Raw genomic sequence first — 17,383 nt, 5'->3', positions numbered from 1 at the left:
GTGTAACAGGATGTATATGTGTATCACTACATATGATGAGTGAGTATATGTATGAGTAACTATATAGAACTGTTGCTGAATGAGTGGATGTGTATATAGATGGTGGTATTACTGAATTGGTTGTTGTAACTGGTATGGGTATCTCCATTTTTTTGAAAATGTTAGTTTCTATTTTTGAATATGTGTTTCAAGAGTTACATTACACTGAAAGGAGGTCTGTCACTCTGTCATAAGGATGGTGTCATCAGTGATGTCATGAGTGATGTCACTGACGATGTCACTGACCATGTCATGAGTGATGTAATATGTGACGTCATCAGCAGTGCATTGCAGGCGTGCAAGTTATAGTGAGTCCAACTAACTATAACGTGGGAATTTCAATGTTTTTATGTCAGTAAAATTTCCGGCTAACTATAACTGGTGTGAAACCTATGGTTTTTTCAGTGAATTTAATAGGTTTTTTAAATGCTAATTGCTAACTATAACTGGTGTGAAACCTATGGTTTTTTCAGTGAATTTCATAGGTTTTTAAATGCTAATTCCTAACTATATATAAGGCCCCAAACCTATGTTTTTTTCAGTGAATTTCAACATTTTGTTAATAGCAAATGTCTATAGCTATGAAATGTAATATTTTTGAAAATGAATGAATCCTATATTATATTTAAAACAATTTTTTTAATGTACATATTTATTTATTTATTTATTTGCCCTGGAGCGCTCCCGGGGCGCGCCCCGGTGAGCGCCCCGGAAAGCGTAGTCGTTTGAAGCGCCCCGGGTCGCGCACCGGGGAGAGTCCCGTTAGCGCCAATGCCGCGACCGAAAACATCATTGTGACGTACTGCGTAGCCCCGTCCACGTGATACGCATGGCGTAAACGCACCCGGAAGCACTCGAGCGCATACGATCGTGCAACGTAAGTATCCGACGCGCCCCAGGGCGAGCCCCCGGGCGCGCCCAGGGGCGCGTCGCGTAAGCGCGTCGGGTCATGTGATCTGAAAATAACACTTTTAATTGGTGCAGAACAGTTTTGGTTTCATAATGATGAAACCCCTGGTCTTGTGACCTGAAACTAACACTTCTCATTGGTTCAGGACATTTTTTTTTCCAAATGATGAAAGCCCCCACCTTTTTTCCTTATTCTGACTTTGTCCTTTGACTGAGGAAGACCTGTTTTGAAATCTTTGAGGTATATTTTGTACTTTGAAATGGCTACAGTAGCAGCATCAGCTGGAGCATCTGCACCACCACCAAGAGGACCACCACAACATCACACTGGTGGTCTAGAAGAAGAGGAGGAAGAGGAGGAGGGGAGCAGGAGGAGGTGGCTGGAAGAACACAATACCCCATACTAACCCAAGCCACACATTGTATGGGAGTTTTTTTCATCCCTGAGGGATGAAAGAAAGTGAATGCGGCAAAGGTGACTTGCCTTATCTGTGACATGGAACTTTCAAGGGGTAAACCAAATAAAAAATATTCATTTGGGAATAATACCATGATTAGGCACATGCAGCGCAAGCATCCGAACAACTACGCTGCCGCAGCGATGAGAGAACTGGCCAGCAACCCTCCCCAATCTACACCCAGCACCTCCAAACGAAAACAACCCACTCCATCGGGACCAGAGACAAGGGAGACAATCCCTTGCATACAACCACGTTTTGGAGAATTTAGGGTCACATGTATTTTTTGTGGTAAGACCATCTCCTATGGTGAGCAGAGCCTAAAGCTCATCCTCCTTGCTGGTGACAACCACAATTGCCCCAAAAAACCCTAATTTTTTCCTATTTTTTTTTTACTCCAGTTGAGCCATTTTCAATTCCCTGTTTTTTGTTTCTCCCCATAAAAATAATAAAAAAAATACAAAATAGTTCATAGAAGCCAAAAAAAGTACAAAATGTTCAAAAAACATAAAAAAATATAAAACAACAAAAAGAAGAAAAAAACAGTTCTTTTTAGAACTATCTCCAAATTATAAAAAAGGCTACATTTTTTAAAAACTCTATAATTCTTTTTTCCCCATGGAACGCTCCTCGGTACGCTCCGCGGTGCGCATACCGGGCGCTCCCCCCGTGCAAGTCAAAAAAAAAAATGTCTTTTGCCCCGCGGGGCTTTTTTATAGCCCCCACATCAAACCTAGGGTGTCAGGGGGGGTCTACTCTGCCCCCTTATGGTCATTTCCCCCTTTGTTTTTGCCACCTCTTGTGTCTCGATCCTACCGAGACACAAGATGGCGGCCGCTCCGGACTGTTTCGAATGTTTACAGACACCTGAGAGCCAATCAACTTTCCGTGCGCACCTCGCGTGGGGCACCCGGAGCGCGCCCTGGTGTGCGTACCGGGGCGCGGCCATAGATATATATATTTTTTTAACCTAAATTACTCATAAACCACTGGAGCACATTTCTTGAGACATAGCAAAGGCACATCGGGCTACCAGTCCCTACAATTTTGCCAAGTTTGGTGGAAATCCATTCAGCCGTTCGGGCTAAAAGTGAGGTCGACCGCCCTATGGAAATTAACATGGGGAAAACACGTTTTGGGACCCCCCTTTTATCTCGGCCCCCGCTTGACGAATCCCCCCCAAACTTTCAAGGAAGGACCCGAGCTTGAGGAAATTTTCAGGCAGTTTCGTCAACCGGTGCCAAAGTTATTCACAATAGAATTTTGAGATTTTGCATTGAAAAAAATCCTAACTATAACTACCTACTGGCGACTGCCAGTAGGTAATATATATATATATATATATATATATATATATATATTCATATTCTCATTACCTCGCAATGCCGCAAGAAGGAACCGCACCCCAGGTTTCTTCAATGAAATAAAGTATTTATTACGACTGACGTGTTTCCACCTTTCCGGTCTTCGTCTGACTCCGGGAAGGTCGAAACGCTTCAGTCGTAGTAAAAATTTTATTTCATTGAAGAAACCTGGAGTGCGGTTCCTTCTTGCGGTAGCTCATGGTAATAAGAATATATTGCGGGTCCCGCGCCACGGCACCAACTTCGTATGGTGGATGCGGTTGGAAGAACTGCAGGAGCAGTTTGCAAAACCCTTATATATATATATATATATATATATATATATTAAGGTTGTGCTCACGATTGCCTGTTGTAGGTGGCCCACAACTTGGCCACTGTGGCTCCTTTTGTGCCACCACTAAAAATTACTTCTAGAGATGCCACTGCTTTCTGCCTTTGTCAAACGCTCACAAAAACACTGTCTCTTGACTGTACTAAGACAGTCATAATATTATCTCGTAGGCCAGCCCCAGTCAATCAGTCGTGGAGGGTAAAAGGCCCATCACAAGGATAGGGTAGAGTGGGAATAATGCCCATGGGTCACCAGTTTATAAAGGGTGCACACACCTGTTGCAGACACCGTTTTATGGACCTAAAGGAAGCTTGCGCATCCACGCAACCTTACCACTAGATTTCCTTTGGATGTTAATATTTTTATAAACGTAGGTCCTCATTATGAGTGATCAAACTTCACCTGAACCCATAAATCCTGATGAAATTCTGCCACTGGCAATTCCAACTCCCGCCCCAATACTTCCAGGCCTGGAAACACCAGACCTGTCTTTACTGCTTCAGGGACAGAGGCTGTGGCATCTTCACAACTCAGTTCTCATCTGACCCTTAGGAGGAAGAGGGACAGCATATTCTCTCAGTCAGACACACGCCCCCTTAGATTCACTGCCCACTCTTGTCCACCACTCCCCTTTCCAGACATTTTCTGGGAGAAACGCTCAGAAAAGGACTGGCATCTCCAGGTCCATGTGGTCATTTCCCATTGCGGTATCACAGTATCCCAGCACCACGTTCCAGCAATCCCATAATGTGGGTCATAGTGCAAGTTGCCCCCGGGACTTCAAAAACATTTGCCAATCATACATCCTAGGTAGGCAAAACCAGTCAACCAATTGCAGCCCAGCTCACACACAGGCTTTACTGTTCTCATTTCCAGCTGTTTATCAATAGATAAATGCTGCCTGCATTTCTCCTTCTGAATTCCTGCTGTCCTGCCCTTAATGACTAGTAATTAAAGTCAGATAAATTACAAACAATACAACATTTACGAATGGAACAAAGAAATGCCTGGATATTCCTAAATATTCAAAAGATGGAGCACACAAATGTAAAATGTGCTCCTGTTTCCATAACAAATCACTTATCTACAGGAAAGAACAATGAAGTTAGAATTAGATGTAGCACATCACCACACACCTTCTACAGAGTCTTCAAACTATACAAAACTCCGCAGTCAGACTCACCCTCGGCAATCCCTGACGAACCCACATTACACTGCACCTCAGGAAACTCCACTGGCTCCCCGTACAGAAGAAATGCCAATTCACACTGCTGACCCACGCGCACAAATCCGTACACAACCAAGGACCCGTCTACATTAACCACTGCCTGAACTTCCACTAACCATCGCGAAGACTACACTCTGTCTCCCATTCACTTGCCCATACTCCCTGCCTCTACCGTAGCAGCCTCCCCACGCACCTCCGGACCATTACCTCACTTCTGGATTTCTGAATGGCCCTCAAGAAATGGCTGTTCGAACAAGCCTCCGGGGCCTGCAAGCACCTGGATACCCTGTTGGGTGATTAGCAGGGCCGGACAGGCCATAGCGGGCACCGGGCAATCCCCCGGTGCGCCGCACAGGTGGGGCTGGTTTTGGGCCCCCGGGAGCCGATTTTGTTACAGGGCTGTTTCTGCAGCATAGCAGCAAAATCGGCCCTGTACCAAAATCGTCCGAAAACCGGCCCCGGCAAAGAGCTAGGCGGCACCTCCAACACTCGGGGGTGGAGGGGGGGGGGGGGGGGTTGGAGATGCCGCCGAGTCGGGAGGAAGGGCCGGCGAGCACTTTGCCAGGGCCGGTTGTGGCTCCCAGTCCGGCCCTGGTGATTAGCCACGGTTTATAAATCCTGATTGATTAATATGAGTTTTCTAACAATAGTGTCTGTTTCTAAATATAGGCTAAAATAAACAACACAGATTTTGTGGATCACATCATGCCCAATTTTGTCAAAAATATGTCAAATTAAAGGCCTGACGCAGTATTTATAGACGACTTAATGGCAAATGTTTACGTAATCGAGTCTATGACACTCTGGGGGTATCTCTTATCAAAATTTATTATTTAAATAGTTTGGCCTAATGATAATCATGTTTTTAGTATTTTGGATAATGATGAAAATAAGCCCTGAAACAATCACGTTGAGTAAGTGTGCGAGCATATATCACTGATGAATGATGCCATCAGAACACATTAAATTCCAGTAGCATCCTCTGTGGAATCCTAAGACTGGCTCAGTCAATCAGAATTCTTTGAATCTTAGCAGTAACTAGTGCTGTAATAGTCTTTGGCTTGTATAGACTTCCAAATGTATGATCACTACCAAGTATATTGTTCGAAAAATGCTATAGACATTTTCCATTCTATAACATTAGCTCTAATACATCTTTGACATGATTATTCATTTTGATTAAAGCGATTTTCTCTATGCCGTGAGCGGACTTTGGAAATATATTGTTTGCTATTTATGCTGGCACTTATTTGTTTAGTTCTTAACTTACATGGGCAACGACCAGGCTTTCTCTTTCTATTGAATCTTTTGCCAGGTGAATGGAGGGCGGCCTTCCTGATATCAAAGGTACTATGTGAACATCTGCCTTTGTATTGTGAGTGTGCATCTAGTAATGCTCCTATTTCCAATAAATTAGGTAATATAAGCCTCGTGGTTAGTGTTGTACTCTTCATAACGTTTTTATATCATCTACTAGATGTTGTATTTTGTGTGTGAATAGGCGTTCCTTCATCTTCCATCCCATGTCCCTTGGTGTCTTCCTTCCCCAGTGTCCACCTTGCATGGTACTGGCAGCCCACCATGGTACTGGCAGCCCACCAATCCATGACAGCTGGTGCCTCAGCTGTCCAGACCAGGTGCTTGGTGATGATGTAGGCTGGGCCTGTATTACCTGCGTTCAGCGTAGTTGTTCCAGTTGTCCACCCGCCCCTTGGAGTGACCGATTTCCGCCAGCCTGGTGGAGAGCAGCAGGTTGTCTCTGTCGGTGAGTGCCTGGCGCTCCTTCATCAGCTGCATGCAGAGAAGCACAAACAGTAGGATTATCAGGATGTACCTGGTTTTACCCAGAGTACAACTTCTATCAGTGTTGGAATGCGGGTAATGCTTCTTGTATGACCACTCAAGGGCAGCTACTGGTTTACAGTTCTCTTATTGTATGATAGCTTTGTGTGGACATTTTAACATAGTTGTTTATAGCCTATGGAACATTTCTTTCCCATTATATCAACCTTTATGGGAGGAGCCAAGAGGAAAGAAAAGGATGAAGTTACATTTGGACGAGATCAAACAGAGACCTCCTTAAGATTGTAAAAGGCCAGTTTATTAGGGCAAGTATGGGGTTAAACTGTACATTGTAAACATCTGTGTAAAACTGCTCACTAATATAGACCACTTTACCTTACTCTGTCGCAACCCAATCCACCTACATCCTAAGCAGCTTATAACCAGTAACAACCTCCCTCTTTACCCAAACGGATCCAAAAACACTCACTATTCAATAATCCATCTATGCCCTGCTCTCCCCACACCACATCCTTGTCATTAGACACTATCTCCTCGCCTACACCATCCTAGGTGGACAACTTTGCACTGCTACACTCAAACCCTCTTCCAATTAGTGTCCCCTCTCCTTCTGCTATAACTTGTCCTAACGTGACAAATGAATCCATAGTCACTACAAACTAGAGTGCCCCCCAAAAAGCAGCCCCAAGTCCACATAATTCTCCAACCTACTAACGGATAAACTCCCACATGCCACTGGCCCCCATCCTCATGTTATTGTTAAAGCCCCCACCACCACCAAACCACACAAAAAATAACTCAACTAAACAATCCACCTGGACACGTTTGGCAGGTTCACCCCGAGACTATTTGCTTTTTCCTAGCCTGTTTCTGGAACCTGGTGGTGGTGATTTTAGGCCTCTGCGCACTTTTTCACTGTGGTACAGTGTAAAGTGCGTGAGCTCTCTGTGTATGTGTGGTGAGTGACCTGCCCTCCCATAGGAATGAATGGGGAATATGTATGCCCATGGTAGTTCCTGATGTGTGGGGAGTGCAGGGTCGAGTTTGGTATGTGCGAACTCATGAGATTGAATGCTGCGCAATGGTATATGCGGCATGATTGTGTCTAGTGTAGAAGTGCCACTTCTAGAAGTTGGCATATTTGTGTAATTTGTGTCTGGCGTGTGATTGGCTGAGGCTGGCTGGTGAGCCTGGCTTCAAGAGTCTGGGAGGGTCTGCCCCGGTGGTGAATGGAGTGTTTAGCATGCTGATATGAGGGGAGGAGTGAGCCTGGGTCTGCTTGTGGATTGAGCGTCTGGTTGGAGGGTCCTGAATGAGGCTGGGTTTTCCCCACACAATGCTGGCTCCACCCCCTGGGGTGCCTCTAATGTCGCTAGCGTGGCCAGTGAAAAGAATTCCCTATAACCAGTTCTAGCTGGTTCTCACACTGCCTGCAGCCTTTAGACAAAGGATTGTGGGCATAAAAAGGGTGCTGTGACACTCTAAAAATGTTCTTGTTTCTGACTTGAATCCTGCCAGGGGCGTGCTGCTGCTTGGGCTCAGGGGAAGGCTTGCCTCCCTAAACCCGGCCCAGCCCCTGGATGCCTGGAGACTTCTGGGGGACCCCTCTGCCTTGCCTGGGCTGATTGGGGGACTTTGCTTTGCCCTGGGATCCTTTGGACCTTCTTCCTATCCCCCAGGACTTTGCTGCATCCCCTGAAGAACTTTGCAGGGACTTGTTGCTGCAGTTTTGGCCCTACAGCGCGGGGAGAGCGCTGTAATCGACCCTCTAGTCCTGGGAGCACTTTGTTTTCACATATAGCGCTAGGAGTGCTTTATTTGTGTTCTGGCGCCTGGGGGCGCCTTGATTACTTTGGCCGGTGCCCACCCGGCATTCGCCCGAAATTGTGAGCATAGCGAGTGCCTACCTCGCTTCATATTTGTATTTAACGAGGGCGCCTACCCCACGGTAATTATCCCCCAGCCTACTGGTGCCTGGAAGGGGCCGCTGCGCTGCCCAGGACTGGAAGTCCCGCCCTCGGCGCCGCAGCACGAAGGAGAAAGGCTGCTGGTGCTCACGGGGCTCCGGTGAGGAGGGGAGAGCCCAGAGAGAGGAGCAGGAGCTCGTGGACTGAGCCCCGCCGCCCAGTACCGCCACCGGAGGAGTCAGGAAGCAGCCGGTGAGTGCGGGAGGGCTGGGGGCTCAAAGTAAAGGTCAGAGCATCCCCGGATGGCAGTGGGCCACTCCAACGGTGTGTAGAGCCTGAGAAGGCTCCCGGGGGCATTTGAATTTACGAGCCTGAAAGGCTCGAGGCGGCATCTCTGTGTATTTAAGTCCAGGAGGGACTCCAATGACGGCCGCATTTTGTGTACGAGTCCCGAGAGACTCGAGGGGCCAGTTCCTTGTTTGATGAGCCCGAGAGGCTCCCTGCCCGCATTTCCTCAGAGCCTGAGAGGCTCCAGGCGCCCTATTGTTTAGGTTTGCGCCAGTGGCGCATCCCTGACTGGCGCTGCATTAGCAGCGCGCCCTGACATTCTGGACACAGGGCTCTTTAGTCCCTTTATTAGATGGCGGCTGGTATGTGATTTTATTTAGGCGCAATGTGATTATCTATGTGATGGTAATTGCCTAATGTGAGTTTTGCGCAATGTGATGTGGTGCTAGGAAATGTAATGCATTTAATATGATTACGCACCTTGATCTTACACCTCTGAATGTTTTCATCATGTGTTTTTGCGCTATTGAGTTATGTTCTGGCACCTCTGAATGTTTTTATGCATCATGTGTCTTCCTTGATTTTACAACTCTGAATGTGTTGGTTTATGCATCATGTGTTGTTCCTTCCTTGCACCTCTGAATGTGATTGATGCATCATGTGCCATTTTATTACACCGCTGAATGTATGTTTTATGCATCATGTGTTTTCCCTTCCCTACACCTCTGAATGTTGGTTTTGCATCATGTGTAAAGTGTTCCTACCTATACCCCTAAATGTATTTTATTCTTAGGTGGTTGTTCTTTCTAGTACAGGTGGTCCTAGTGAGGTCCTGGTTCCCTGCGTGACATTCTCCTAAGGTGTTTAGGGTTGCGTAGGTGGTACTTACCTGTTCCCAGCAGTTACTGGATGTGATCTATAACTGTTATTTTGTGCTACACTTATTCTACGTTCTAGAAGTGCTATTTCTAAAAGTGTTAATTCTGACAGTGGCCCATGTGGCCCTGTCTTGTACATAATCCATTGTGAATATTGCCCGTGCCAGTTGGCAGAATGTACATGTGTGATTCTATCTGATGTGTTTTGACAATACAGAAGTTATTTTTATATAACCTTGTGTGGAGTTCCTTTTGTGGTGTGCCTAGGATGTTGTTGCGGTTGTGTGCTGGCGCAAATGCTTTACACATTGCCTCCGGGATAAGCCTGTCTGCTCGTGCCAAGCTACCAAGGGGGTGAGCAGGGGTTATCTTGGTGTGTGACTCCCTTGCCCTGACTAGAATGGTGGTTTCTGCCTAGCTTTGGCGTCATCCTTAGCCAACCAGAAATAGCCAGTTCTAACACTGCTGTATTACCAAATAAGAGCGTCCTGAAGGGATATCCATCCTACATTCCCTCAGCCCCCCGCCTTGGCTGCCCTCGACCTGGTATACTCGTCTAGCTCCCCGAGGAAAATGGTCACAAGGATCTATGCCCTCACGATTGCGGCATCTCTGGTCAACACTGACCAAGCCAGTGCTGCTTGGAGCGAGATCTGATCCCTGATCTATACCAGGAGGTCTGTTTATACTGCTGCAACCAAACCAAACGTCTGTCCCCCAACTATCGCTTGCGGCTCATCCACTTTAAATATTTACACAGATTATATTGTTCCCCTGTAACTCTGTACAAAATGGGCCTCACTGCTAATGATCGATGCATGAGGTGCTCCGCACCTGCAGCTGACTTCTCCCACCTGGCCTGGCGCTACCATCACCGAGATCACTTCCTCCCACGTTACTCCCGACGCAATGGTATGCCTCCTAGGCTACATTATACACTGTCCGGATGCCTGCCATAAGCTCACCGCCATGCTGCTGGTCCTCGCTCGGCGCAGGGTTTACATGCACTGGGGGCGGCGACCGGCGGCTAAGGCTTGGCTGGAGGACCCCGCGCGCTGTTAGACACTCCTCGCCGGGTTCTGGGACATTATGCCGGCAACTGGCAGACCGCCTATTATTTGGGCCCCCTCATGTCATATCTGCAACGCCAAAACTCCTCGCTCCCTGCGTCCCCCCTCCTGCACTGGAATCTCGCTTAATGCGGACAGCGACGCCGGCTTGCCACGCACAGCATCTCCACCTCCACACCCTCACGAGACTACGCACTAACTTTTACCAACATCTCTGTCCTGCTGGGTGTTCCCTTGTAATTTCTATCTGGCTCCATGTACCCCTTTGCAATGCATTGTACAGGACTGCGCAAGCATGATTGTTCTAACTTTGTATGTAACAGATGTGTCATCACAACTTTTCATCGGCCTTGGTGCCGACCTGTAATGCAACAAGCTGCTTAATTATTTCAATAAAGGTTTTCAAATAAATAAATAAACTAAACAATCCACACAAAATAACTAAATGTACACAGTAAAGAAACTCCCCCATCCTTACACTGCAGCTAACAAATGTGGTGAGAAAACGGGGAAATGGTGACAAATCCACTGGATCAAAGATCTGCAAGAAAAAGGGGTCAGCTAGACTCCCAACATTATCTTGAACCCCCTGCCTGCCACACCCATTAATCAAGGCATTAGTTTTAACCCCCATCCTGCAACACCTGTTTGCCCCTTGCCAGGCTATCCCCTGCTTTTTTCTTTGTGGGCTGCTCCACTCGCCCGAAAACCCTGGCAATGTTACCTCAGATAAGGCACATTTCGTACTCCGGCTAGCCAAAGAATGGCCATCATTATCTTTTGACTGTCTGGGTGGGAAATCATGGCGAGTATCGTGGTCTCCACCGAGAGGATTCTTAGTGGGTTGGGAGAAAATGGTCGGTGAAAATTTGCATATAATATGCGATCTTCTAAATAAGAATCTGGGAAAATTCATCAATAGCTGGTTTCAAGGAGCCTGTAGGGGCATTTTCTGCAAGTTATGTGGAATGTATTTTCTACAGCACATTGCAGGGGTCCTTTCAAGGTATGTGGAGTTCTATAGAACAATTAACTCAGAAGAAGGGGAAAATATGTAAAATCCTTAACACACAGTTACGCAACAAATATATTTTTTTTAATGTCACTACTCTAATGATTCAGCGGAAATGATGGATTTTACGCAGTTGCATCCAGGAGGGCTTAAATAATTTGATTCAGCTTTTTCATACCTGGATCTTTTTGAAATTGACCTGGATGTGACCAGGAGTCGCACTTCCTTTGGTGTCCACCACAGGCGTAGCCATTGTCACCTAACGAAGAAGCAGATTTAGAGAAATAACAACTGATCGAAATGAAATTTGAATAAATAAATTCTCAGTGCATTACTGCGCCCCAGGAGGATGGGATTAGGGAACTATGTTCTTTTGATTTGAACAACTTCCAACTGTAAGAAAGCAGGTTATTAGTTGAAAAGGACGTGGCCCTGCACAAGTAATACATCTGCAACCTTCCATATAGTGGCAACCATGGTAGCACTTGACTCTCTCAGGGTAGCAAGGCAGAGACTTACAAGGCTTGGTCAGGAGGTGTTGTACACCAGTCAGCAAGCATACAACTAATAACCCCAATTAAATCAGGCCCAGTCAGTGCTGTTACTTCTAGAAAATAAGTCTTTTATTATACACACACAACTCAATCCACCACTAGTGTACCCTGAATCCTAAAAAACACAAGACACCACCTCCACCATAGCTAAGGGGGTATTGTCAAAAAGAAGGCCTTTTAGGTTTGTCAGGGTGTCACCAAATAAATACAAGCAAAAACAGGTTAAGATAAACCAATGCAACATTAGGATGATAGCATCTCACACCGTCTTTCATTAAGGCCTGCCTTGCCTAGCTGCTAACTTTGTGATTGTCAATAAAGCAATTCAAGGCATTTCAAAAACATTCACTAAAACATGCAATGATTGAATGTTAAGTTAATTAAAACATATATATCTCATTGTAAATTTTGCCGGTCAACAAAGCATTACAATTTCAATATGCGTGCAAGAGTCTTTCTTCTTCTCTTAATATTCCACAACTGCAGCCTTACAACAAACTAACCAATAGGATCCCCACACTCTAGATCCTTTGTGCTAGTGCTCTAGCTTTAGATTTGCCAGAAAACCAGTCAGACGTCTCATGGGTTCATTAATTTAACCCCTTAGGAGCCTCAGGGTGACATCTGGGGAACAAAATGTGGGGGGAGCACCTCTGCCAGCTTCACAAACATCCTGCATAACATTGGTGATACTCCAGCTTTTTTTCGGACACCACATAAGCCAATTTGCATGTTTTTGAGCCCACAACGGAGCCATATGGGTCACAACTTCTCAGCTGTTTGGGCCGTGGGTCTAAAGGGACATCCCCTGCCCCATGACTGTCCTTCTGCCCAGCTCCACTTATCGTTTTTAGGTTTCGCCTCGCCGAAGGCTGCGCTCTGCGCAGCTTTTCGGCGCAGGCGAAATCTAATGTTAGAACAGTGTGGGCTTGGGAATACGCCCTCTGTTCCATTGGCTAGCTCCATAAATGGAGGCTAGCCATTGGAACAGAGATCTGTCCGTCATGGCCGGACCAGATTCGTGGGCGTTCCCGCGATTTCTTCCCTCCGCAACGGCATCGCGGCCGTGGGCGGGGTTTATTTCTTTTGGGCATTCCAGGTTTGTTTTCGTCATTCCGCGGCCGCCCGCCGCCCGAGGAAGTCCAGGTGAGTGCCTTCCTTGCCCCCTCCCGCTGTCCGTTCCTTTCCCGCCCCCCCTCCCGCTGTCCGTGTGCTCGGAGGTGCTTGTGCTTGTTATTCACAGCCATGCTTTGCGTTTATACACATATTGTTCTTTTGGCTGCTGGGTTGCACAGTTGTTTGTTTTTCTCAGTACAACAAAGTGGATTTACCAGGCCGGTGCTGGCAGGAAGTGTGTGGCTTTGGTCCCTGACTGTGACATGCGTGCGGACTGGTTTCTAAAGGCTTGTATTCCTGGTGGAGGCCAGTGAACAGGGGTAGTACTGGCGCAAATGTTTACCGACTGCTGCAGGTCGCGAAGTTTACGTTCGTCGTCTCCTGCACAGAAGCGCCATTCCTTCCCCCAGGGGCTGTGAGCTGAAGAGATTGCAGGCCCAGGCCCGCTGAGACCTGCCTTCTTCCCTCACACAACTGCGTATTTGGGATGTCGAGTCTCGCACGTACCTGGCCATGTCACGCATGGGGGCGGCCATCGAGGGGTCAGGCACGTAGCGTTGGTCACCCTCCAGAGACAGAATTCTGTGACTGCGTTTGTTCTCGTGAAACACCTAAGTGCGACTGGTATGCACAGGCGTGAGTGAGCTCCGTGCTGTGGGGCTCGAGCTGCGCCCTACTGACAAGCCCAAATAAACCGAAAATGGTCGGGGGTGGTTTGTGTTGTGTAAAGTCGGATCCCGTCAGGCAGGGATGTTTTGCAGAAGGCGGGCCTCTGTTTAAAGTGCCATAGTGGGGCAAAAACTATGGACTGCAGCCCCGACTGAGCACCAGGGTCTAATATTAATACTAGCATTTATCCATCACCTTCTTTGCTGCAAGTTCCACAGGGGCACAATGTAGAGGACGTCATCCGGCTGAGGTCACAGACGTAAAAGCAGATTAATGCTGCTTGCCAGTGGAATAGCTCATGGTGTCTCTGGGTGGGAGACAGCTGTTTACTTGAACACGCTGCTGACACCACAATCTACCATAACTCGATCTGTGTAATCGAGAACCTTGTAAGTCATTTTCCACAAGAAAGATGTTCGTGTCCGGTATTAACGCCATCACTGTATAATCGGATTGATCACATCCCTAAAATAGCTAGGGCTAGCAATGCCGTGCTTGGGACATTTACAGTATCCGCAGGTCCGGGCTACTCAAACGTTGGAAAAAGCTCTGACTCGTTGTACGCAAACCAGATCAACCTTTAGAGGACCGCCTTTTTCACTGTATAAGAGGACTGTCTCTGCATTACCAGTCCCAAGAGGCACTGGCCTATCTTGAATCTTAAAGCCTAACCACATACGCCCCAAGCATGCTGGCGTATCCGACACCGGTGCAAATAACAAACTCGCACTGGCATGATCTTTAGAATGAATGCCTGATGGGCATATTCGTTACTGGTCCTGTGCTTCTATTCTCCCCCTAGTCAGCCTATTTTGTACTGCTTGCACCCTTGGTTTTGTCCTGTACACTCAGCTGCCTGTTTTGACCACTTCTGCTTCCATTGAACATGGCGCAATTACATACATTAACTATAGATGGAAGATCTTTCTGAATCGGTTGGAAGCAGCACTGAGGTCACTTTGAAGTTGAGAAGTTCAAAGTCTTGCAGACCCCAATTGATTTTTTCCCTGCACTCTTTGAACAAAGGCCTCACACATCCCGTGCTCATCACAGGACTGTGGGTATGTCAGGCGGTTGGGGGCCATGCAAGAGCAGCCTTTGGGCACTCACGTGGGGCACAATGGATAGCTGAAGTTGTCGAAGAGTCTGCAGATTGAAGATTCAACAAACTTGACCAAGAGGCCAAATTGATTTTCGGGTTTCAATGGGGACTCTACCCACTAAGGGGAGATGTTAGATGTTTGCTGGTTAGTATTTGATTTATTTAATTTTGCCCAGTCAATTATGAACCCTGCTACTGTACTTGATTGCATTAGAAACGTCTGTTTTCTAAGCTAATTGCTGTATCTTCAACCTAGCAGCTAAATGTATATCCTGCAGTGGTGGGGGTGTCACAGACAGTGAGTTAAGTTTAACACATAATGTCCCCTAGCAGCTCCAGTGGTCATTGATTTATCAATAGCGTCCTGTAGAGTGATTAAACGCCAAGTGCTAGGGCGAAGTAGAGGAGTAAAATGGGAGATTGCTAGAGTGTTCCTTCATGAGAGATGTGCCGAAGGTGCAAGTATAGGTCACAAATTAGAAGTATCATTCCGGCTAATCATGTACCCCTAGAAGAGTGGGTAACATTCTATTCTGCCCAATTCAGAGCCGATAATTCCAAACCCATAAAAACCCCGGGTACGACACCCCCGTTACACACCCACGGGGAGAAACTCATTTTTTCAGTATCAGAGGCTGAGCTGGCCTTGGGCTTGACCCTGCGAGGGAAAGCTCCGGGCATGGATCTCATACCAGCGGACCTGTTTAAATCAAACCCAGCCTTGTGGCTCCCCTACATAACCATGATCGCTAACTCATTAGCTAAAGGAGCCATGATCCCAAAATCATGGAAGGGAGCCGAGATAATTCCAATATTCAAAAAAGGCGACAGGTCCAAGCCAGGGAATTACCGCCCTATCAGTCTCATTGACTCCATACAAAAAATCATCGCACGTATGGTCTTGGGACGGGTTCAGGGCTGGATTGAATCTGAGGACATATTACCTCCTATGCAGGCGGGCTTCAGATCAGGCATAAGCACCATTGATCAGGTGTTTAGACTATGCCTGATCTATTGGAAAGTGGTCTTGCTTGGCGGCGGTACCATCTTTGCTGCATTCATTGACCTAAAGTCCGCCTTCGACCTAGTGCCAAGGGACAAACTGTGGGGAGTGATGGAAAACTTGGGTTGTCCACCAGAACTACTTGACCTCATAATTAAATTCCATGAGGATAACTATGCGAGGGTGAGGTGGGGAGGCCAGGGACAAGTGACGGAAACATTTCCCGTAACCAGAGGTGTCCGTCAGGGGTGCGTCCTGGCACCAACACTCTTCCTCCTATTTATCGATCAAGTGGTGAAATTTTTTATGGACACCCCCACTGATGCCCCAATGTTGGCTGGGACGAGATTCCCACTGCTCATCTTCGCCGATGACACCTTACTCCTCTCTAGAACACGCAGCGGGCCTTGGACCGCTTTGAGGAGTTTTGTGCCATTAACAATCTTGCGGTGAATGTGGGAAAAACAAAGTTCATGTTTTTTTCAAGAAATCATCCTGCCCGGAGCTCTGTGAGCTTGAATGGAGTTAACCTCGAGCAAGTCGAGACTATGACCTACCTGGGGGTTACCCTTGACAGCCGCTTGAGATGGAAAGATCAATTTAACACACAACATCTCAAGCTTGCACGGTTAACTGGGTGCCTTATAAAAGAGCAAAAGAGATCCATCACTAAGCGGGTCCTCCCAGCTCTCAAGATCTATGACGCCAAAATTACTACTGCTATCTTATATGGCGCAGATCTTTGGGGCTACATGGATCTCCTTAATCTCTTTAAAACCCAATGCAAGTTCCTACGGAACCTGGTAGGCTTACCACAGTCGACTCCATCAATCCCCCTTTGCCTGGATTTGGGGTGCCTACCGATCAACGAGATGGCCAGATTTAGGTTGGTGGCCCTGTGGAGGCGAATATGGACCTCCCCTGACCTGTCTCTATTCGCGAAAGAACTAGCAGAAGTCAGGTAAATCAGTGGATCTGGAAAAATCCCATGGCTCCAAGCTGTAAAAAACATCCTCATAGATATGGGTTTAGAACAGCTTTGGATATCTCCTTCATCCAATGCTTTTCCCTCTAAACAGGAGTTTAAAGCCTTGTATTGGGCTTCTGTTCGTCAAAATCGAGTTTCACTTTCCAGCAATATCAGCCTCACGGGCAGGTTCCTTACATTCAAGCTGGACCTGTCCCGTGAGCCCTATTGGGATGTTATTACCAAACCGCTGGACAAGAAACTGTACCACCAGTTCAGAGTGGGTGCTTTGCCTTTGAATACTTTTGTAAACAAATGGTCCACGGGGGTATCAAATTTCTGTAAAGGCTGCCCGGGCCAGAAAGAATCAGAGGGCCATTTTCTTTTTGCTTGCCCCAGTTATTCGGTGCCGCGAAAGAAATGGTTAAAACCACTGTTTCAGCGTCTACCATTTAGAAAATCTGCCGATGCCATCTGGGCGCTAAAGACTAATACCTCCGAGGTCTTTGTAGTGAGCCTAGCTAAATATTTGGGGTGGGCCTGGCTCATAAGGTTAAAATACATGTCAAAGTTGCCAGAGCCCGCCAATAGTGCTTCATAAAGTGACATATCCTGTTTATTGCCTAAACATCCGTTTTCCACTATCTGCACTTTTTGCACTTTAAGCATGAAATGGTTTCCCATT

General features: G+C 46.9%; 1 protein-coding gene across 1 annotated transcript in view; it reads right to left on the bottom strand.

Moving 5' to 3' along the window:
- The window catches only part of LOC147728948 (uncharacterized), a 216,303-nt gene that overhangs the window by 133,199 nt on the left and 65,721 nt on the right, over window positions 1-17,383 (bottom strand). The window contains exons 2-3 of the mRNA XM_086959930.1: window positions 11,466-11,546; window positions 6,002-6,120 (exon numbers count right to left, since the gene is read on the bottom strand). Of these exons, the coding sequence (XP_086816056.1) occupies window positions 6,002-6,120; window positions 11,466-11,546 (200 nt within the window). The remainder of the gene's footprint in view (window positions 1-6,001; window positions 6,121-11,465; window positions 11,547-17,383) is intronic.

This window comes from Lissotriton vulgaris, chromosome 2_2, assembly GCF_964263255.1.
Source record: "Lissotriton vulgaris chromosome 2_2, aLisVul1.2, whole genome shotgun sequence".
NCBI classification, from domain to species: domain Eukaryota; kingdom Metazoa; phylum Chordata; class Amphibia; order Caudata; family Salamandridae; genus Lissotriton; species Lissotriton vulgaris.
The sequence above is the reverse complement of the archived record's forward strand: the minus strand, read 5'-3'. Positions and strand labels throughout refer to the sequence as shown.